Below are 24,580 nucleotides of genomic sequence, written 5' to 3'. Positions count from 1 at the left end.
AGTGACATTTGATCTTTTTAGAGAGGTTTAGCAAAAGAAAAAAAACTCTTCTGGGTCATTTGGGTGGATTTTCCATATCTCTTGCCCCCCCTCGGTCGATTTTGATGATTAGGCGCGTTCACACCAAGTACTTTTCCCACAATAGTTCATGAGAACTTTAGTTCATGAGAACTCTTTTAGTTCTCATGAACTAAAGCAGATCGGGTTCACACCGAAATGAGTTCCTGGGGGTGGATTAGGCAAATGAAGCCGCTCACGTCACTTCTTCTTCTTCTGCTTTGGGTTTACTGGCAGGCCGCAAACAACTTCACGGCGAGTACAGTAGGTGGCGGTATGCACCTTAAAGTTGCAATCCGCCAAAAAACCGAGAGAAGAAGAACCTCCCGCGTATACTGCCACGCCCACCTGCTGTATATGAGGCGTCTGTTTACCTTCCGACCTCAGACATGAGCTTCGTCTGAGTTATTTAAGCAAACACAAATACAGATCGTCGACCAGTCAAATGCAATAGCAATGCTGATTCGGAAGCGAAGGCGGTTAAGAAGGATTGACAAAAGGATTGGACGACGACATGCACGCGCTATGGATTGCGTAACCTGTGTGAAATTAATAAACTGTGCCAGGTGTGTCGTATGCACAGTAAATAGGCTCAGCAGCTAACACACCTTTATTATATATCCTCCTGAGAGCAACTGCATCCGTCTGCCATGAACCCTACAGAAACCTACGTGTTAGTTTTGGCCCATAGTGGCCTCCATTTGTGTCGTGTAAAATGGGGGAAATCAAAAGTTACCAAATCCCCATGTCCTCCTCAGAGGACATTCATAAAAACATTTAGTTTTAGGTCAAATCATTATTACACTGCTCTGAAACTCACTACACTAACTCCCAAGATGTTCCCTTACTATAATTAATTAAAATATTGAACTCACAACACTGGTAATTACAAACTTAACCATTTCTCTTTCTATAAATAGTGCTTGTGTTGATGGACGCCATTTTGAAATACAATGAAATTATTTTTTTCAAAGCCACATATTTGGGGTGGGACACAATAAATAAAGCTTCGCCAGTTTATAACCGATGAAACATGATGGTATCAGAATAATCACTTACATGTGATGTATAGGATGCTACACAGGTCACTGTAAAGATAAAGTGTCAGAGGAGAAATAAGCAAGATACATTATCTGTTGAATCGCCATGTAGGTTCTCTTTTATTGCACACTCAAGACAATATCAATAACGGCATCACGCTGTCCCAGGTGTGTCGTATGCATGTAAATACAAGTTAAAAGTTTTAATGTAAATAGAAGTTAACATTTTCAATATAAAAGAAAGTGTCAGTAGTATCAAAACAATATAAGAGTGGCAATATATATATAATAACAATATACAATAGCTCATCAGCAGACACACCTTAGTGCAAAGTGAAGTGTCAGTATTAATAACAGTGGCATATATATAATCACAATAATACAAAATTAACTGTCCCAGGTGTAGGCAATTTGGGGTGAAGTGTCTTGCCCCTGGGCACAACGACATGCTGACTGCAGTGGGGTTTGAACCTGTGCCACACGCCTCCCAACAAGTCATTGTACAGTTTATCAACGACGACAATTTTTTTTAATTTTTTTTATTGAAGGCCTGTTGGATTTAATCAGCTCGCTTAGCACTGCCAGAAGCCCAGCCTGAAAGGTATTTTGTTGCTCCACCTGGCGCGCCGACACCTCCACCTGGCGCGCCGCCGAGTCAGCATGGCGCGGCATCACCATGAGCAGCTGGTCGTCCGATTCCTGGGCCTTGTGTGAATGCAGCAGCCGTTCGTCGTGCATCTCCTTGGCACGCAGGTCCTCATTCTCCTTGCTGACCGTGGCACGGCGGTCCATCGCCATGATGGTGTCAAGGAAGCTGTCATCCCGTGCCCGCTTTCCTAAGGAGAAATAAGCAAGATACAAGATCAGTTTAATCGCCTAGTAGGTTGTCAACAGAGACAACATTGGACATGGTGCAGGCAGGGACAGTGTACAAAATGCAGGTGTAAAGTAGAAGATAAAATAGGATCAAATAATATCAAATAAAAAATAAATATCAAAGTGCCCTTATTTATTGTTTTGTGCTTAATGTATGCTTTAACTTTGTTTTATAGGGATTAGTGGACATCAGTTAGATGTGTAACCTTCTTTCAAGGCCAGAGTAGTTACAGTGTAAGTGGATTGACATCTAACATAACATGGCTGAGTACAATTATAACAATCAATACAAAAAAAGGAAAAATAAAATGAATTTCAATTACATTTTTACTTAAATGTGCAAAATATTAGAACATCAGTCTTTGTGGCATGCAGGTAATCAACTGTTTAAGCTTTTACCATGTATAACATGTAGAATGAATGTTGCAAATGACACATGAAATTATAGCAACTACAATTACCTCTATTCATTCAGTGTAGCATTATGTCCAGCTAGCATGCTAATTGCTAACGTTATATCTCATTTTATCCCGGAGGGGAAAGCTCATTAGTTTCCAATCAGAGAGAAACACCTCGCCTGAAACACACGATTAGTGCCATGAGTTAGTGAAGCAAATTACAGAACATTGCACACTTATTCACAAGTCAAAACGTTTTCATAGCGGCTGAGAATAGCTAGCTAGCTAGATGTTGTTAGCCAGCTTGGAGTCGGCCTGCTAACAGTGTTAGTCAGTTCAGCTAGCATGGCTAGCTCGATCTACTGAGCAAATAAAAGTACATCTGAGACCAGTATTGTGCAGATTAAAACAGTGCAGTGCATGTAGTTTATTTTACCATCGTCGTCGTCCCGGCATGACTTTGCGCTGTGGACGGTTCCCAGGTCGGCTAAGTTTGCTGAACAACGGAAACTGCCTTCAGTAGAAGCTTCTGGATCACGTCCTCCGAGTAAATCGCCAGAAGCGCCGACACATCCTCATCACTCCACCGCTCCGATGATTTATTTAGTGTTGCCATAATAACTGCTTTCACAAAAGTAATCTCTTCGTTGGTGCGCTGCGCTGAGTTTAATGCAAGCAAAACAATGGCGGCGAGCAAAACTTTTTTAGAGATTTACGGGGCGTGGTTTGCATTCCGCCCAACCAATCAGACATATGAACCTTTTTCTCCCACGAAAGTCCCTGCTCTCTAGCAGGGACTGAAAACGGGGTAAAAATGGTTCTGATGAACTAATTTAGTTCCTGGGGCTTTTTGGTGTGAACGCAAATATATCGTAGTTCTGATGAACTATTGTGGGAAAAGTACTCCGGTGTGAACACGCTAAATTAACGCGTTCACACCGGAGTACTTTTCCCACCTTTTGACACCTCTTTTTAACCGTTAGAGCCAATAGAATCGAGGGGAAGTTCCTAAAATCCATCTAAACATTACCCATTGGTGAATGAGTGATGCGTAGCCAGAATACCCAAAACCGGAAGCTGTCATACACTCTGGTAGCTATCACAGCAGCTATATATGAAAACTCATTTATTGACATAAAAATGGAATGATGGATTCTCAGTAATCATTTAAAAGTGACCCAGACACATTGGATTAACCTTCAGCCACGTTTTTCTCGTTTTAATGCCATTGAACACAACTCAGTGATGATACTTATATTTAGCCGGCGGGGGCTTTTAATCTAAGGACGAGTAGTTAGAGCAAATCATCTTTACTCAAGGTCTACTTGCTAAGTATTTTTTTGGCCCTTAAACCGCATCAAGGATTAGTCTTTAGTAAATTGAGTTTCCACAGTTGTCATAGAGTTGGTTTACTTGTCATCATGTCAATCTAGAATAGGATAGTGGACCTCTAGTTAAGATTATTTTTGGCACATTTTGACTATACTTAAATTCTAGCTAATGGAAAACCATTCTTGGTGCATCGTATAAAAAAAACTTTTCCATCATAGCTGGTGTAAAAAGTACACATATTGTAAATTGTACATTTCCCCTCTGTGGGACAAATAAAGGTATTCTGATATTCTGAATCGTCAGCACACAGGGACTTGTTGATGAGATAACATAAGATTTGGTGAGGGAAGTCAGAAGAAGAGGAGCAGTGTCTTCATGCTCCTGATATTTTCCTGAAACATCTTTGTTACAGTGAAGGCAGGATCCTGGTTCACAGCCGGGCCCGGGACACGTGTCTGGAGTTATCAGGTCACAACCAGGAGGTCAACTGCCTGGACGCTAAAGGGGGACTCATCGTCAGCGGATCCAGAGACCGAACCGCCCGGGTCAGATGTGTTTGATTTGCTCATTATGTGACGTCTATATTCCATAACTGTTACAGCAAGAGGAAGGCTGAAGGACAGAAACCTCATTGCTTTATAAGAGTGACTGTACAATTCCTCAGATTTCATTTATCAATATTAATTCTGCTGTATATGTGCAAAACATAACATGACCCCGGTCAGATAAGGTATGGATAACACAATATGTCTGGTGATGTATGCACGACTCAATGTGCTTGCTGAAAACGTTTGTTTCTCTAGATGTGGACTTTGACTTCTAGCCACCCCAGAGACACCTTCCCCATGTCTGACAGAGTGTGGTCTGTTGCCATCAGTCCCACATTGAGGTTAGTCTTTCCTTGACACCCCTAACAAGAGTTTTATTGTCAGGAGCCTTAAAGAAGTTGATAAATGTGTGTGTGGAGGTAGTAAAATGTTTTTTAAATGTAACTGTTAATACATGTTTATATTAGGGCTGTCAGTCGATTAAAATATTTAATCGCGATTAATCGCATGATGTCCATAGTTAATCGCAAATTAATCGCACATTTCTTATCTGTTCTAAATGTACCTTAGAAGAATATTTTTCAAGTTTTTAATACTCTTATCAACATATACATGATCTGTTTGGTTTTGATTGGGAAAAAATCGATCTGTGTGCTGATGTTGAAACTGCATGGTCTTATTTTTATCTTGGTTTTATGGAAATTATAGATAGACATGCACCCCTGCGTACATTTAGAGTGAAGGGACGAGACAATCCTTGGTTTTCTGCTGAACTGTCCAGTCTCCTACATGAGAGAAACAAGGCCTGGGCAAAGGCTAGGAAATCAGGCTCAGAGATAGAATGGCTACGCTTTAGGCAGCTAAGAAATAGCTTCACATCTCAAATCAAAAGTGCTAAGCCTACGTACAGTATTATCTGTCAGTTACCACAAACAACCTGAACAACCCTAGAAAATTCTGGAAAGCCATAAAATCGATATCCACCGGTGATATCCGTAATGAGCTACCTCCGTGCCTTACCACAGCATCTGGCACTATATCGGACAGGGCCACCATGTTAAATTGTTTTAATGAGCATTTTGTGTCCTGTGGCTCTCTGTTTGATTCTGTCACTAACTCTGCTTCTGTGAACACCACAGTCTGTGACTCTGAACAATGTGGTCTGGAAAACCCTTTCAGTTTTACTCCTTTTACTGTTAATGTTGTTCGTGAAGTCTTAACCAAGCTAGATCCTAAGAAACCGGCTGGCCCGGACAACGTAGAGCCTTTCTTTTAAAGATAGCTGCAGATTTTATTGCTCCACCTCTTACTTCTCTTTTTAACCTCTCCCTCAGCACAAACACAATTCCAAAAATATGGAAGTCAGCGTATGTCCTTCCTCTACTAAAAGGTGGGGAGGCCACTTTATTAAATAATTATAGGCCAATCTCTAAATTGTCAGTTCTGGCTAAGGTTCTTGAAAGCCTAGTGAGTGAACAGGTAAAGGTGTTTTTATGTAACAATGACATCCTGTCTAAACATCAGTCAGGCTTCAGAAAGCAACATAGCACCATCACTGCCACAATGAAAGTGGTGAATGATATTACGAGTATTTTAGATAATAAGCAGAGTTGTGCAGCTCTATTTATTGACCTTTCCAAAGCGTTTGATATCGTCGATCATCACATCTTAAAGCAGAGGCTACTCAGTATTGGCATATCCAGCCATGCAGTAGGGTGGTTTGTGGACTACCTCTCTGAAAGGTCCCAATGTGTTAAGTTCGATGGGCTGTCTTCTGAGTGGTTAAACATCACTAATGGTGTTCCTCAAGGTTCAGTTTTAGGTCCACTTTTATTCTCCATCTACATCAATAGTTTAGGTGAAAATGTCGATGGAGCAACCTTACATTTTTATGCGGACGATACCGTGATGTACTGTGCAGGTCCCTCGATTAACGAGGCTGTTGTTAAATTACAGGCTGTTTTTAACATTATTCAGGCTCAGCTCTCTGAGCTTAAGCTTCTTTTAAATGTGGATAAAACCAAGGTAATGCTCTTTTCTATAGCTAAAAATACACCAGAGACTGCTTTGGATATTGTAACTACGCAAGGAATACAACTTGAAGTGGTTGCCTGTTACAAATACCTTGGTATCTGGCTTGGTGACTGTCTCACTTTTACATTTCATGTAAATAACCTGCTTAAAAAACTGAGAGTCACTAGGCGCGTTCACACCAAGTACTTTTCCCACAGTAGTTCATGAGAGCTCTTTTAGTTCTGATGAACTAAAGCAGATCGCGTTCACACCAAAATGAGTTCCTGGGGGTGGATTAGGCAAATGAGCCGCTGACGTCACTTCTTCTTCTTCTGCTTTGGGTTTACTGGTAGGCCGCAAACAACTTCACGGCGAGTACAGTAGGTGGCGGTATGCACCTTAAAGTTGCAATTCGCCAAAAAACCGAGAGAAGAAGAAGAAAAACTTCCGCTTCCGCTGTATGCTTCTGTTTACCTTCCGACCTCAGACACGGTATGGAGTTGACGTTTTGGTGGTCGTGTTATACAGCTTCGTAACTGAGTTATTTAAGCCAATAACTCAGCCACAAATACAAATACAGATCGACCATTCAAATGCAATAGAAATGCTGAGTCGGAGGCGAAGGCGGTTAAGAAGCCTTAATAAAAGGATTGGACCACGAAAAGCACACGCTATGGACATGTTTCGCCGTAGGATAGCTGAGGATGATGATCGTTATCACGCCCAAAGAACAGCAATGGTACGTTCATTAAATCACATTAATACTATCTAATGTAGGATTTATGGAGTTATGTAGGGCTAATTTGTGTCTTTGTATGTATTCCAGATATGCGAATACTACGGAACGCGTCGTGTCCCGTGCTCTCTCTGGGTGAACAATAGAACCTCGGCCTGGTGTACACCAATGTGCAGTGGATCAAAGTGGATCTTTTCAACTCCTCTGTATTCGCCTGGAAGCAACATTGGGGACACGCAACCTAAAAACATCGCCGCGGGGCAAGACACGCGCACAGCCCTTGAGGCATCTGAACAGCATGGAAATTGTAAATTGACAATAAAGCTGATCTTTTGTACAGTGCTTTGGTTCTCTCTTTTATTTACCACAGTCAACAGACACAATTACAATAGTGCAGACACATCTTAGTGCAAAGATGAAATGTCAGTATCAAAACAGTACTCATACTGTATATTTGGATATTAATATGAGTATATTATTATGTTAAATGTGTGTTAAAGACAATGGGATGAGGTTGAAAGCTCTTTAAAAAGCGTTTGTATACCATCTTTACTGTGATAAATACATACATGTTAAGCATACACACCTGAATAACTACGTTACACACACACACACACAGGTTAGTCTGTGTACCGCTGCACTGCTGCTGGTTTAAACAAAGACAGTCATGATGCTAGTGCCGTGCATGTAGGTTCTCTTTTATTTATCAGCAGCAGATCAATAAGTGTCAGTATCAAAACAATATAATAACAGTGGCAATATATATATATATATATATATATATATATAATAATAATAGGTAGGCTCAGCAACAGAGACACCTTAGTGCAAAATTAGGTGTCAGTATTAATAACAGTGGCATATATATATAATCACAATAATACAAAATGAACTGTCCCAGGTGTAGGCAATTTGGGGTGAAGTGTCTTGCCCAGGGACACAACGACATCCTGACTGCAGTGGGGTTTGAACCTGTGCTCCCCTGATCCGAACACCAACGCACCAGACCACTGCACCACCCGCCTCTCAACAAGTCATTGTACAGTTTATCAACGACAAGTTTTTCTTAATTTTTGTATTGAAGGCCTGTTGGATTTAATCAGCTCGCTTAGCACTGCCAGAAGCCCAGCCTGAAAGGTATTTTGTTGCTCCACCTCGATTCCTGGGCCTTGGGTGAATGCAGCAGCCGTTCGTCGTGCATCTCCTTGGCACGCAGGTCCTCATTCTCCTTGCTGACCATGGCACGGCGGTCCATCGCCATGATGGTGTCAAGGAAGCTGTCATCGCGTGCCCACTTTCCTAAGGTGAAATATGCAAGATACAAGATCAGTTTAATCGCAACAACGACACAACATTGTCCAAATACCGGAAGGGGAGCAGCCCATAACAGAGAGCCCCCCACGTCAGAGTCATCACTGTGGGCGATCTTCACCTCTGAGTCTGTCTCTGCAGGCACACAACAGGAGGAACACGGGGAACACCTTTGATTTGACTATTAACATTTTAAATGGGTGAAGGCACTAGCAATTGGGGGATGGAGGGCTCTCAGGACATGATAGGGAGGCGTGTCGCGCAGTGGATAAGTGCATTGGTGTTCGGATCAGGGGAGCACAGGTTCAAACCCCACTGCAGTCAGCATGTCGTTGTGTCCCTGAGACACTTCACCCCAAAGTGCTCCTGTTGCCCACAGTATTGAGTAGGTAAGCTTTGGATAAAAGCGTCTAACAAGTGACATGTAATGATTCAAAAAGCTTTTGGTGGCCATATTGAATAACAAACCAATGTGGTTTACTTGTTATCCACAGTTTAGCTGCTAAATGTTACCTTTACAAAGCTACGCTGAAAACACAGCAAAGTTCATATAACGGTATTAGGTTAGTTGAACCTAATATTTTTATAGTTAAACTCAACACTTTTCTTTGTGCTCCACATATCTAAATGTATAAAGTGTGTTTTCACCTCCGTTCCCTCCTGTTTGCTCCAGTATGGCAGCAGCGGTCAGGATGGGATCCTCTGTGATCAGATAGTAGTCCTGATGGTGTCCGCTGACCGGGCGCAGGGTGTGGAGCTGCCTACTCTCAGCGGGGGGGAACTGAACGTGGAAACTGTGTTTCTCTGAGGGATCCTCCATGTAGTCTGAGAAGCCTTCTGAGGAAACAAGGTCAAACTATTTAGGATAATACTATGACAAGGAACAATGTTTAGGCAGTACATAGAATTTCAATTACATTTCTACTTAAATGTGCAAAAATATTAGAACATCAGTCTTTGTGGCATGCAGGTAATCAACTGTTTAAGCTTTTACCATTAACATGTAGAATGAATGTTGCAAATTACTTGAAATTATAGCAACTACAATCTATTGTTTACCTCTATGCATTCAGTGTAGCCACAGAGGTAGCATTATGTCCAGCTAGCATGCTAATTGCTAACGTTATATTATCGTTTTATCCCGGAGGGGAAAACTAGTTTCTAATCCTGAGAGAAACACCTCGCCTGAAACACACGATTAGTGCCATGAGTTAGTGAAGCAAATTACAGAACATTGCACACTTATTCACAAGTCAAAACGTGTTCATAGCGGGCATGGATGAGAATAGCTAGCTAGCTAGATGTTGTTAGCCAGCTTGGACCTAACGTTAGCAAGTTCTAGCATGGCTAGCTCGATCTACTGAGCAAATAAAAGTACATCTAAGACCAGTATTGTGCAGATTAAAACAGTGCAGTGCATGTATTTTATTTTACCTTGGTAGTCGTCCCGACATGACTTTGCCAGGTCTGCTAACTTTGCTGATTCACGGAAACTGCATTCAGTAGAAGCTTCTGAAGGACGCGAAGCGCGTCCTCCGAGTAAATCGCCAGAAGCGCCGACACATCCTCATCAATTCCACCGCTCCGATGATTTATTTAGTGTCGCTATAATAACTGCTTTCACAAAAGTAATCTCTTCGGGTAAGCGAGCAAATACAATGGCCGCTTCCAAAAAAAAATTCAGAGTCAAACGGGCGTGGTTTGCATTCCGCACAGCCAATCAGACGTACGAACTACTTTCTCCCACGACAGTCCCTGCTCTCTAGCAGGGACTGAAAAGCGGGTCTGACGAACTAAGTTGAGCTACTTTAGTTCCTGGGGCTTTTTGGTGTGAACGCAAATATATCGTAGTTCTGATGAACTATTGTGGGAAAAGTACACCAAAGTACTCCGGTGTGAACGCACCTACTGTGACCTTTTGACCTGTGCTGGACTATGGTGATTTGTTATATATGAATGCACCTGCCAATTACCTGAGCAAGTTAGATGCTGCGTATCACAGTGCACTGAGATCTTTGACAAATTGTAAAGCACTTACGCATCACTGTATACCAAGGCGGTTTTGCCATCACTTACTGTACGGAGGCTCAGTCACTGGTACATTTTCATTTACAAAGCCATGTTGGATAAACTACCTTCTTCTATCTGCTCTCTGATCTCTCGGCGAATTGAAAGTAGTTATTGCCTGAGATCTCATGCTGTGGTTTTATTAAATGTGCCAAGTGCTAGGACTGTCTTAGGGAAGAAAGCTTTTAGATGTGCAGCTCCACTAACTTGGAACAGTCTGCAAAAAGAATGGAAAATTACCAATCTGGTACCACTACATGTTTTTAAAGCTCGGTTGGATGCGACACAATCAGATGCTGTTGGTACCTGTACATGTGGATAGATATGTAAATTGTAATCCCTGTAATCTTTGCTGTATGATGTCCTTTTGTTGTTCTGTTGTTTATGTTTTTATGTCTTCATGTGGAACCTACTGCTGCAGGTCTCCCTTGAAAAAGAGATCAATGATCTCAATGGGATTTCACCTGGATAAATAAAGGTTTTGAATTGAACTGATATGAGTGGACAAATATGCTTTATGCAAATGTTTGTTTATTATCATTGGAACAATGACAAATATTCTCCTGAATATTTTCAATACAACAACCTGGAACCTCTCTCTCTCTCTTACACTCTCTCCCAACCCTGCCTACTTCTTTGCACTGAACCAGTTGCTCAAACAGACAAGCCTGTTTACAGTTGTCGGTGAAATGCCGCTCCTCTGTCTTCATCTTCAGTCAAAGCATGAGACGTTCCCACTATGGGTCAAAATAATGCGCTGTGATGTGCAGTCGACACGTTGGATGCGATATCTAACGCAGCCCCTCGTCCTCCACGATGTTAAGCTGTAGCCACCCATTTAGCTATCGCTGTTAAAAGCTTGCTGCTCGTAGAAGTGTCCAGGCGTCTCCCCGACAAACTTTCAAGCGTGGTCTGCCGCAAGCGAGCGGCAGGAGCGGGGCTGTCAGCATCAGCTGTGTGCTTGGCTTGCTGTTTAAAACACCTTTTTTTATATCCATATCTCTCGCTAGAATCCCCCACCATCCAACTAACAACAACAACAACAACGTCAAGCCTTTGGGCTCTGAAACTACGGGGCGGGCCAAGGACAAATACACATGCGTTAATCGCACGTTAAAATAATTAGTGGCGTTAAAAAATGTTTGCGTTATTAACGCGTTAACTTGACAGCCCTAGTTTATACTTTACTTTTTTAATTTGTATTCTTATTTTGCCAGTATATATTCCATGTGTACTATCTGTGGTACTGCTATGACACGTGAATTTCCCTACAGGGATTAATAAAGGTCCATCTTATCTTATCATCTTGTCCTCTCTGAGAAGAGCAGGCAGACTCCTGACTGTAAGATATGACACCAGCACCACAATGTATAACTGTAAGCTCAATTACACCCTGGTTTAGATGGTGCTTATCAGACAAACGTAAGCTGGATGTGGGACCTGTCTGTTGAGCAGTGTTTGTGGGGGGTCTGTGGTTGAGATGAAGGCTCATTTCTGGAGGGATTTAGGGGGTTATTGAGGATGCTGAATCAATTTCGGACATTTTCAGGATCAAAGATGCCAGTTTTAACCAGAAATGTGCCATATTTGTACTCTCGGTGGGCTGAATTTTTGGTCGATTTGAAAATGTTGAGAACTCAAAACTGCCATTTTTAATCCTTTAAATGTCAGCAATTGATCCTCACCTCACAAACAACACCAACATTGTCCAAATCGGCCAAGCCATTTTTTAAGCTACACGACAGAGAAGTATATCAGAGCATGCTCCTCACACATGCCTGGTGCCCCTGTGTGTGGGATCCCTGCCTCGCAGCCTCTCTCAGATGTGAGGCACATTATCCACATCATTAATTCTCCAATTTGCTGGCTGAAATAGCAGGCTGTGCCTCAGACCCCTCCTGATGGAAACTACCTCTCACTGACCAATGACCTGCTTAATTAAAACTCTTCTGGAAACAGGTGTCACTGATAAACCTCACCCTGCTGTCTGTTTAAGCACAAGCCTCACTAAAAGTCACACAGGACAGAACAAATCAAAGGGTTGAGGGTGTGCTGTACTGCATGTGTCTGATGGCCACTGCTCAGGGATATAATAGTCTTATTCCTTTTTTGAAATTTTTACACGGGCTGTCAATCGATTAAATATTTAATCGCAATTAACAGCATGATATCCATAGTTAACTCGCGATTGATCCAAAAGTAATCACACATATAAAGGTCACCTATTGTGTAAAGTCCACTTTTTCATGTCTTTTATACATAAACATGTGTCCCCTCTGTGCAAAGAGATTCTGAAAGTCTCAGGAACCAACCTCTTTTTGTCCTGATCCATTTATATAGAAGCCTGTCTGAAAATGAGCTGATCAGATTTTGACCACTTTATGATGGCATAACGATTTTTGGGCTTGTGTAACCATTAGCCAATCACCAACCAAGGTAACCCCCCCGCCACCTTAATACCTGAATCTCTTCCTAGAGCACCATTGTGTTATTTTTAACCAAATATCTCTCATGGGGCTTTCACACCAACGCGGTTCCAGGGCCGGTTCGGAGCTAGAGCCTGAAAAGCACCGGTTTTTCCTGTTCATACTGCAGCGGAGCCGCCTCTAAGCTCCGGAATCCGGTTCGTTTCAAGTGTGATTCTGTTTATTTGTACCTTACTTTGACCATCCGTTCGCTGTTATTGATCATTGTGGAGAGCAGGCAGACGTTTTGTTTTGTATTATAGCAGCTATCGGATGGAATCAATACATGGGCTGCACAGGTTGTCATGTCTGACTATCACAAGTAGAATCATAATGAAAAATACGCCGGTAAAATGTGCCTGTAGAAAACGGCTTATGCCACAATAGGATAGCAACAAGTAGTCAAGATAGTCAGTTTAGCTTCGGTTGCTATGCTAACATCACCCATTTTATACCAGAGAAACTTTCATAACAGCGTTGTGATGCCAAACAGTGTCAATTCAGACTGACACACATTCACTTAAGGGGAACTGGGGATATGTATCAGCTGCTTGTGTGACAGTCAGACAGTGAATACTGTCGGTAAATGCCGCTGAAACACATTAATAAACAATGAACCACGGCACTCATTAGAGAAAAGTATAAGGTTGGAGAAGTCGTTATTTAATTTAATCTGGCTTCGTATGATTAAAAGCAACACGATCATCGACCCGACGCAGTCCCCCATTGTTGTTGTTGTAGTAAGCGCCGTAAACGGTGACGTCATGACGCAGCAGCGGCAGCACCAGTCGGGCTTTGGGCGGTGTGAACAAAACGGGGGCTGAAAAGAAAAACCGGTTCCGAACCAGAAAAGCTCTAGAGGAGCTAGAACGGGAATCACGTTGGTGTGAAAGCCCTATCAGAGGGGCGTGGGGAGTGGCTCCTTATTTTCATCTAAAGTAACAGACTGAGGCTGCAGTCCAATAGTCAAAAAATCAGCCCCTAGTCTATTCCTTGACCTCTGAGTGAAACGTCACGGGGTTAAGGGATAGTGGATAGGAGAATTCAAAAGGACTTAGGAGAAGAGACTGCGGTACTTTAGAGAATCCGACTGCACTTTCACTATCCGACGTGTTTATGATGCGCCAGCGGAGGTCATAAATGTGCGTCTGCTGCTGTGGGGAAACTATGGAAACTACAGTTTTCTATCCAGCGGACTACAACATGGATGTTTAATAAGAACGAGGGACTACTGTAAACTCATCTAGAGACTCTGCACCGTGCTCTGATGCTGTTGTTTTATGCTTTATGAACGTGGACAACAGAGAAACATATTCTTCATGACCAAAGTTGGAATTGAAATAAAAAAGGAAAGTGAAACTTATGTCACCCTCTCCCTCCGGTCCACATTAATACAAATGATCCCAATACGTATGATTGTATGAAAAGATCTTCAAATCAATACAAATGTATTTATTATAAACATTAGTCCTTAACATCTATCACTGTGTATATCACCATTCAAACATCTTTTAAAAGTTGAACAAACCCCACACAGCTCAGTCAGGCAGTGGCTCAGTCAGTAGGGGCTTGGACTGTGAGCCGTAGGGGCGCCGGTTCAAGTCCCCAACCAGACCTAAATATGGAGTGTGGACTGCTACTTGGAGAGGTCCCAGTTCACCTCCTGGGCCCTGCCGTGGTGCCCTCGAGCAAGGCACTGGACACCCCCCCACTCCCATTGCTCCCCGGGCGCTGTACAATAGCTGCCCCCTGCTCCTAGTACTAGACTCCTGGTACTAGGATGGGTTCAATGCAGAGGCCAAATGTCACTGTATGTGCTGTGTGCTCTGCATGTGTGACCATTAAAGAGGGTTTCATCCTGATCCCTCCGATTCTATTCTATTCTATTCTAAACACTGTGAAATGTTGACTTTATTTGATAATTTCAGTAAAAAAGTAACGTTCATATTTCGCCTTTTGATTATTATAGTATTGAACGTTCAAAACAAAGCACTTTGGCAAGTTACCGCATAAGTTCTAAAATGCTTAGTAAGCACCGTAACTTTCATGATACTAATTTCTCGGTCATAATCGGTTGTTTCCGTGAACGGCCGAATGTTGTGTCACGGTAAATGTTGCGGCCGCAAGGTATTGTGGGACAGAATGTTCTCCTTTCCTTTCGTAAAGGAAGGTCCAGTGTTTCCTAAGCTAAAGGAGGTTATAAAGGAAGTTTCAAACCTCCTTTCCTTTCATCTAGAGAATTCCAACGGCTCTTATCATGGCGGCCACTGAGGGACTTCCAGGTCATTTCACTCCGTTAGGAAGGTTCCTAAGCTAAATGGACTATTCGACTGCAGCCAGAGAATCAACACTTTTGAAACAGGGCTGAAACAGAGGGGTTTATGGGATGCTCCAATGCATGATCTGTTTGGTATTTCGATCCAAACACTTCAGAGACATGTTTTTTATATATCAGAGACCTATAATATATTGTTGAAAATTAGTATAATAGGGGACCTTTTAAAATCTGTTTTAAATGCACCTTAAAGGGATTTCTTTCAAGTTTTCAATACTCTTATCAACATGGAAGTGGACAAATATGATTGCTTTATACAAAATGTTTATTATTATTGCAACAATGCAATGTTAATTTAATTTAAGGTGATTAGTCAACAAACGAAGCCAAGTGCATTTTCTCAAGTACTGCACTTCTTCTGTCTGGAGGTACTTGTACTTAAGCTGAGTATTTTCATTTCATGCCATTTATACTTCTACTCTACTCCACTTCATTTTATAAGCCAATGCTGCACTACACAAGTCGGAGAGCTTTAGTTCATTTACAAATTCAGATTAATAGGTAATGCAAAATGTAAATCTAATCTAATAAAAAACCTTAACATATTATTGTAGGCTACGACATCCAGCAGAATATAAAGTAATGGAGAAGCTCTGAAAAAAACCTTATAAATACCTTATATATAAAATATACAGTGTATATACAGAACTTCTAGCGGCTATATGTGTGTATATACTGTATGTACACATATATGTGTATGTGCATATTTGTGTGTATATGTACACCAAATCAGGTGTACTTGTAGCTATCATACAGCAGTGGAGCAGATTGTGCACGGCTGTGATTATTCTTGCCGTTAGACCTGGTCTCATATCTCCTCTGTTTCCATCCACATGTTGTTCCACTGGACATCATCCCAAGGTCTGTTAGCGAGGGTTATTGTGACTGTGGTGAGATGCCAAGGCTAGTGCATGACTGCTGCCCCCCCGCTCTTTGGAAAATAAATTGATCTCATCAGTGGCTATGAGCCTTTATAAAAAAAAAATGTTACACCAATTTTATAATATTTTTAGCCCACATCATATTGTAATCTCACACTCATGACCCACTGATGAAGCTGATTTTGGACAGGTTTAATGAAATGTGGAATATGAGGAGGATGCAGAGGTAAAATAGGGTAACATTTGTTATATCTCTCACAGGCTCCGCCCTCTACTGGACTCTATGGGTACTACCTTATCATGCAAGCATTCACCTACTGAGACTATGTTCGGCTATAGACGTAGCCGGCCCCGGGGCAGGCCTACCTGAATGCGCGCGCATCTCACCGTATAAAAGGAGGCCTCGCCTCCTGACTGTCATCCCTTTCTCTTCAGCGAGCGGAAGTGAACACTGAGCAAGAGGTGAAAGAGAAAGAGATTGAAAACAGCATGGAACCACTCCTCGAACACCGAACCTGCCCTGGCCTGATCGCGGGGGCTGACCCGCACCGCCTGTGCTTCCAGTCCCTGGGGCCGAACCACGCCGAGGAGGGCCTAAACCAGTCGCCGGCCTGTAATGCCTGCCGCATGATCCCGCAGCTGAGCCGCCGGCATCGTGGCGAGCATTTCCGGGTGAAGTTCGGCCCGCAGGTGGAGGATCAGGACCTTGAGGTGGTCGAGATGGATGAACTTGATGAGGTGCCATTCGAGTTCACCCTCCCGAGGGGCCGGGTGGCCGTGTTCGCGGAGGGGGAGGGGGACGAGGACGACGAGGACGCTTCGTTGTCTGACACCTTCGGCTCCGGCGGCCAGGAGGGTCCAGCACACAGGTCTGCGTGTCTGGACTTTCCGGCGGTGATGACCCTGGCGGCGGAGCGTGTGGGCTTACTGCTCCCCCCACCGCAAAGACTTGTTACATTTCAAAAGCATATATGGCAATGTTAAGCTATGGTTAGGACAAACAATTAAAGACTCCTTTAATTTAAAGGTCACCTATTATACTATTTTTATGCATATATGATAGGTCTCAGATATATAAAAAACATGTCTATGAAGTAGGGGTGTAACGGTATACGTATTCGTACCGAAATCATTCGGTATGGGCCCTTCGGTTCGGTACACGTGTGTACCGAAGTGTACCGAACGAATATAACGTTAAACGTAAAAAATAAAACTTTTTGGAAGTAATCTCAGGTGCTGCGTCGCAGCGTTCAGTGTAATTTGCTCACATTGGGTTCAACGCGTCATAGAGCGACCAAGTCATTTCATTGGACGAGAGGCATACTATGAGAGCTGGTCACAGGGATGCGTTCAAATTTAGTCCTTAATTTGAGGAACTGTCGAAATGTCGAACGCAGATAAAGTTGAGCTCGAAAATCCTCCAGCATCATTAAAGTCTCCGGTTTGGGAACATTTTGGTTTCGCAGTTACGTACAAGGATGACGGACAAAGACAGGTGGACCAAACCAAAGCTGTTTGTCGGCATTGTTCAACTAAAATTGGTTACGCGGCTGGCAATACATCAAACTTGCACACTCATTTGAAAAGGCATCACCCGTATATCAAAAGAAAAAAGACTGAAGTGCAAACCCAACTCTCACTAACATTTAAAGGTGGGGTATGTCATTTATTTCAGAAACACTTTTTGTTATATTCCATGGAATGCTCTTAACATCCCGATAGCAATGAATATATTAAATGCTTTGACAATAAATACATAAAATGTAATCTGTGGAAGCCGTAATACTGTAAAAAGTACGACCAATCATTTGAGCCGGCCCGGCTAAAATAACTGGATGGCCTACCTGCCTGTCAGCCTTCCATCTGTGCACAAACTTATCTCGTGCCCTCATTGGTCATGTGCGCGTTCATGTGTGTTGGAGGAGGGGCTATGTAAGGAAGTGGCAGATTTTTTCCGGTTGTGTATTTTCAAATTCTAGCGATCTCGAGCTGGTTTCTCCAAAATTACCTACCCCACATTTAAGCCTCCAACACTCGCAAAAAGTTCAGACCGAGCCAAAGCTATTACAAACGCCAAATATCCTTATGTTGCCATGTTAGCAAAGCGCTACCTGGCTGTATCTGCTACCTCTGTCCCTAGTGAGAGGGTGTTCTCCACAGCAGGAGACATTGTTAGTGCCAGCAGATCTGCCCTTTCGGCAAGCAATGTGGACAAGTTAATTTATCTTAAAAAAAACATGAAAATACAATGAGAAGCAAGCAAGTCCTAATGTCAAGCTGGCTGCTTAGGTACTAGTACAGTACAGTTCAAATACACATTATTTCAGTTCATCGAAATGCTGCACCTTAATGTTTATTTTATTATATTTTGTATTTATTTGAGTGAATACATTATTCAGTTTAATAATAATTTAAAAAAAACAACAAATATTTTATGTTTTGTGATCATTTTTTCTGCTGTACCGAAAACGTATTGAACCGTGACCTAAAAACCGAGGTACGTACCGAACCGCAATTTTTGTGAATCGTTACACCCCTACTACATACCCCTCTATTTCAGCCCTGTTAGAGAAGTGCTGATTCCCGTCCGTAGCTTTAAAAAAAAAAAAAAAAGCCGAGACGAGAGCTCATGCAGGAGAATTTTACCCAGGTACTCAGCTAAACGCTGCCGTGATTAAACGCCATATTATGTTCCAAACCACATCAAGTATTATTTCTGAAACAGTATGGAGCTCAAACGCTTTCTCTCTTGTGGGTTTACCACAAGGACAGTACCTTTTATATCCGGCTTTTTTACACATACTCTCTCCAGTACAGCGTTAGCTCTGAGTGTTAGTGATGCTTGCTAATGTAAACACAGACCATATTACTTCCATAACGTCATTATGATACAGCGACGTCTCTGATAGGGTCGTGGGCATAAAGCCAGCCCACATTTCTGATATTACGTCATGACCGCAGCAAATCTCGTCAGCTCCGTTGTACCCCCGTTTTTAGAGATGTGGGTAGAGAGAGGGTTTTATTTTCTGACGCTGCGTGAGTTCCCTGACACACCGGGGACACATATTTACGTATAAAATAAATTAAAAAGTGCATTTTGCATGATAGGAGACCTTGACGCTTGATGCAATGACGTAATATGGACACTGTGCAAACCTGTCAATCTTGCCTGCTATTTTAGCCCTAGTCATTGGTTATGTTGACGATTGGCCAAAAAAAACTTTGCGTCAAGAAAAAAGAAGTTGACTGCAGGCCAGGCCGACCCACAGGTCACCAGAAAATCTCCCAGAGCTTCCGATGGCCAGCCGCCACTTTCCCTAGTTGTGGTTGCCTTGAATTCCTCCTCAAAAATCTGAGTGGATCTGACCCTGTGAAATGTCATGTCATGCTGGGACAGCCTTGTACATTTTGTCAACGTAAAACTGTCCACTGCTCTCAGTTAACTCTCCAAATCAATGCAGGTGCATCAGGTGGATGGTGTGTGCCACAGGGTGATGTCTCAGCTTTTCTTTTGTGATAGGGATGGTAGAATAAAAAGAGTCAGCACAGCAAAATGTTGCGTGTAAAATGTATGTATGGTAGTACGGATGGAATTAAAGCTGGCCATTAACCAGAATTGACCTCATAAGCCATTATACAGTATTACACTTGCTTTTATTTAGGACTCAACAGTTATTTGGATTTAAGCTGCTTGTACCTCTCTGCTGTGTCTCTCCTGTGTTGGGGACCAGTCGATAGAAAGTGGGGCAGGTGGTTAGTTAATAGTTGGCTGAGGTGTTTTTGGTTCCTTTTTTCATTTAATCGTTTATTTGGCAGGGACAATGCACAGTAATGAACACTTACAACATTAAAATGTATCAGTGCCAGATTTAGCTTTGAGCTAATTTCCATCCGCAGTCCCTCACATAAAACATTTAAGAAAATTACATTTTACAAACATAGCAAAAACAAAATACATGATATGCAAAAAGTGAAAAAGAGCAAGAGCAGCATACACACGTATTTACCACCTGGCAGTACACTATAGCAGCAACGACATATTAAGTGCAAGAGATGATACAAGAGATGCATAAAGGGCAAGAGGACATACCTGTGTTAAAGTGCATTTAGCGGTGATTGCACGTCTGTTTGTTTCTCAACCATTCTTTGAGTTGAACTATTGAGAGTGGGACAATCCCGTATCTCAGTTGGGAGGCTATTCTACAAAGAGCTGCCTTTAATGGAGAGGACATTTTGTCCAAAAGTGGTCCGTCTATGGTGGACCCCAGTCTCCTCTGGTTTCTGACCTAGTGCAGCGTCCAGTGTGTTTTTTGTGGATGAATTCCCCTAAGGGAGGGGGGGGCCAGTCCATGTAAACATTTATAATAATACACATACTTTTAAAAGACTTAAAATGGTCAAAACTCAAGAAATGGTGTTTCTCAAGGATGGTCCAGTGGTGGTATGAATAAGGCTTTCTGTCAAACACCTTGATAGCTCTCTTGTACAGCTGTTCTATGGGTTTCAGGTTGGTGGCACAAGCAAACGACCAGTTTGTCAAACAGTATTCAATGTGGGATAGAATCATACAGTGGAGGTATGACTTTGCAGCATTGACAGATAAGAAAGGTCTAATTTGTTTAACATTTTGCAAGTTGAATTTAATGGTATTGGATACTTTCTTAATATGTTTCTTAAAAGTCAAGTCCATTATGACTCCAAGATACTTTAACTGGGAGACTAGTTCTAGTTCTGCTCCGTTTAAAAACACGTTGGATCCTTCGATTTTGACTGGTCGTTTACTGAACATCATGCATACTGTTTTTTTTTACGTTTAACTGTAAGCTAATGTTGTTCAGCCGGTGTTGAACCTTGTCCAAAGCATTTGAGAGACAACATGAGATTATTTCAGTGTTCTTCCCGTGTACAAAGATCACCGCATCATCTGCATACATTTGTACATTCAACTCAGGACATACATTAGGCAAGTCATTAATGTACAGAGAAAACAGTAATGGTCCAAGAATGGAACCTTGTGGAACCCCAACAGGGTTCACAAGGTAGGGGGATTTGGTGCCGTTGACCAAAACACACTGTTTTCTGTTAGATAAGTAAGATTTAACCCACTGTATTGAATCTGCAGAAAAATTGAAATACGTCAGCTTTGTAAGGAGCACTTGGTGGTCAACAGTGTCAAAAGCCTTCCTGAGATCAAGGAAGACAGCACCTACATATGGGCTCGTGTCCAACATACATTTAACCTTTTCCACAAAGACACAGTTAGCTGTCTCAGTGGAGTGGTGAGCACGGAAACCAAACTGCATTGGGTGGAGTGGAGCGAAACCTTTATCTAAATGTTTGGTGATTAGTTTTGACACCCATTTCTCAGCTATCTTAGGGGAGGATGCTGATTGGTCTGTCGTTGGACATTATTGCCTTATCCCCAGATTTAAAGATCGGTGTCACCGTGGCCACCTTCCAGGATGATGGAACTTCCCTCGTGCTGATAGATTGATTCACTAGCATACTAATTGGTTGTATTAGACTGTCGATATGTGTCTTTATAAAGTTGGTGTCTAAATCATCTGCATCCCTAGCCTTAGAACCTCTTAACCCTAAGATTATATTTTTTACCTCCACCTCTGTGATTTCCTCCAGGTCAAAAACGGGGTGTATATTCACAGTCGGGCTAGGTGAGACCTCAGATGGCGGGAAGAGCTTTGTGATGTCCAAAGCACTATTTATGAAATACTCATTGAGAGAGTTGGCCAACACTGCAGGGTCTTTCATCAGGGTATCATTGATTTTTTATTCTAAAACATTATTTTCCTGTTTGGTATGTTTACCTAATAGTTTATTTAAGATTTGCCAAACTTTTTTACCGTTACCTTTTGCACCTTCAATTATGTTGATGAAGAAGTTCGCTTTGGCCTGTCTTATTGTTTGTGTTACCTTGTTACCAGCATGAGTGAATTTCTGTCTGTCAGTGGATAGTCCGGATTTCAAACTCTGCTTCAGTAGGTGGTCTCTGGATTTCATTAAATTCCTGCACTGTAGATTGAGCCAGGGAAGATGATGTTCCTTCCTGTCCTTAAGGCACCCTCTCCTTGAGAAGGAAGACATTGTATCATTCATTTTAGATATAAACAAATTACTGTTTTCACCAATATCTTCAGAGGACAGAGTGCCCCCCCATGAGTTTTACCTGATCATGGAAATCCACCTTAGCGGTGGGTGGTCGATATAGGCAAATCATGGTGAGGGACATTTCCTCAGATAGTGTGATTTCCACACCAACACAATCAAACTCAATATTAGCTGGGAGTGCAATCTCCCTACAAGTTATGATATTCCTCACATAAAGCAACACACCCCCTCCTTTTCCCTTCAGTCTGTCCTTCCTAAACACATTATATCCTGACATAGATACAAGAGTGGATGGTGACGACTGTTTTAGCCAAGATTCAGATATTCCCAAACAGTCAATATTGGACTCAAGGAGGAGATGTCCTAGCTGTTCATGTTTATTGCAAATACTGCGGAAATGTAAATGTCCACTGAATAGTCCCTTCGGCTTGCACCGAGGATCCCACACTATTTGAGCTTGATTCACTGTTTGAACATTTTTTGTGTAACGGTGTTTTTTAAATACCGGATTTCTAGGCTTTACCTCGGTGCAGTTGTTGACAGTGGAGCAGACAGAGCTAGCTGTTGGTTTGTGGTTCTCTGTTGCTAGGCTGCTAGCCATCGGCGCGGACCCATAGTCCTCCGGCAGAGCTAGCTGTTCAGCTAGCTTGCCTCGTCTGAAGCCAGCCGGCGATGCGTGGATCTTCGCTGCTAGGCCGCTAGCCCCCGGCGCGGACCCGCAGTTCTCCGATGGTGTGGGAGCTATCCGGCCTCTTCTGAAGTTAGATGGTTGTGTGTGGATCTCTGCTACTCGGCTACCAGCCCTCGGTGCGGACCCGCAGTCCTCTAACGGTGTGGGTAGAGGTCCTGCTGCTAGGTCGGCAGCCGTCAGCGCGAGACCGCAGAGACCCGCTGGTGGTGCTAGCTGTTCAGCTAGCCAGTCTCTTCGGAAACCGGCCGGCGGCGTGTGGAGCTCAGCGGCCGGGCCGCCAGCTGTCAGGTCAATGGAAACGACGCCGGGACCCGGACACGGGTGGATATCTCCCGAGAGCAAGAGACACAGCAGAGCCAATAGCCCAATATTCTCCTCTTTTCGTTTGTGTCCCTTTTTTGTGTTGGAGAGAGTCTGCCAGGAGTGCCAGATGAATGAACTGTAGATTACATGCCGACCATGGCCGAAGTGCTTGATATTCAGCCATGTTGCTGGTGCAAATAATGATGTACCCCCCGTGTGTTGTTTTACCAAGGGGGCAAGATGAGTGGTGTAGCCAAACAGAGGCCCGAGATTCAGAACAACCATGCACAGATAGACCGCTGCCACTGCGCCCGAACTGCCCGCCGCCATCTTGATTCTACACATGAAGGGCATCCATGACCCTGTTGTCAATCAAACAAGACTCAACAGGTGTGTGCTGGGCGGTTGCAGATGTGTAGCACTGAGTCACGGCTGATAGAGACTTGGCTTTGAAGTGAGAGCTCTCATTAGCTTGTATGTTTACATAATTAATATTGCAGTTCTGGTACTGACCCTAGATTTCCAGTAGCTTGTATGATTACTTGAACAATATTGCAGTTGTTTTAAGTTAGGTTGCTTTTTAAATCATTTGAAACAGCACTTGGACAGGTCTGGATGATATTTACTATCGCAAACTACTGAGAGAGGAGTAACATTTTACATCACCACAATTTTCAAATTTAACAGATCATTTACAAGGGTTGTCATGATTTTGGATTTACTGTTGTACATTCCAAAATAATATGGTTCTTACATTACACTCTTTACCGTGAACGTTTTTAAAAGAAGAATTTATGTCTTATGAATTATGACTTTCACTTTCTCTTTTTAACTCCAGGATTGACATTCATAGCAGAATAAGTGGTCTCAATACAACATTTAAATCAAATAGTTTCCTTAAAATCAAACATAAAAGTGGATTTGGTTCTATATTTGTTTTACGATGACTGTCCTGTGAAACAAGAACACACTGAAACGCTTCTCACGATAAGAGAAGGCGTGGCAGGCTGCTGGTCACTCAGGAGCAGAGCCAGTAATGTCTAACACTGCGCGCTGCCAATTTCCTCCCAGACTAGGCGGGTATCCTCACTTGGAGAGGGGGTGGGGTTTTGCGTGGGGGGTACGCTACACTGACCACTAGAGTAGAGAAGGGGGGTGGGCAGAAGCCAGTGAAGGGAGAAGCTACCCTGAAGAGAGGTGAGAACAGGGAGGGGGTTCCAATTGTTTTGTCTAGAATTCCTCAAGCACAACTACAAAGATGTTGTAGGGGCCAAAAGCGCTTTGGAAAGATTCCAAAAGAAGAAAATGATTGTTGGATAAACCGTCCCCAATTCGCCACTTTCTCACCACCACCGGGGGAGGACGACCTCTGACCCCCGATATCAAAGTACATGGTGACGC

The 24,580-nt window shown here is 42.7% G+C and overlaps 1 protein-coding gene across 1 annotated transcript in view; it reads left to right on the top strand.

Annotated features, from left to right (window-relative positions):
- Window positions 1–24,580, top strand: part of fbxw4 (F-box and WD repeat domain containing 4) — an 80,258-nt gene that overhangs the window by 14,144 nt on the left and 41,534 nt on the right. Inside the window, exons 4-5 of the mRNA XM_034131975.1 lie at window positions 4,116–4,248; window positions 4,507–4,592. Coding sequence (XP_033987866.1) covers window positions 4,116–4,248; window positions 4,507–4,592 — 219 coding nt within the window. The remainder of the gene's footprint in view (window positions 1–4,115; window positions 4,249–4,506; window positions 4,593–24,580) is intronic.

Source organism: Trematomus bernacchii, unplaced genomic scaffold (assembly GCF_902827165.1).
Source record: "Trematomus bernacchii unplaced genomic scaffold, fTreBer1.1, whole genome shotgun sequence".
In the NCBI taxonomy this organism is placed as follows: Eukaryota; Metazoa; Chordata; class Actinopteri; order Perciformes; family Nototheniidae; genus Trematomus; species Trematomus bernacchii.
Note: the sequence above shows the minus strand (reverse complement) of the source record. Positions and strands in the feature narration are given on the sequence as shown.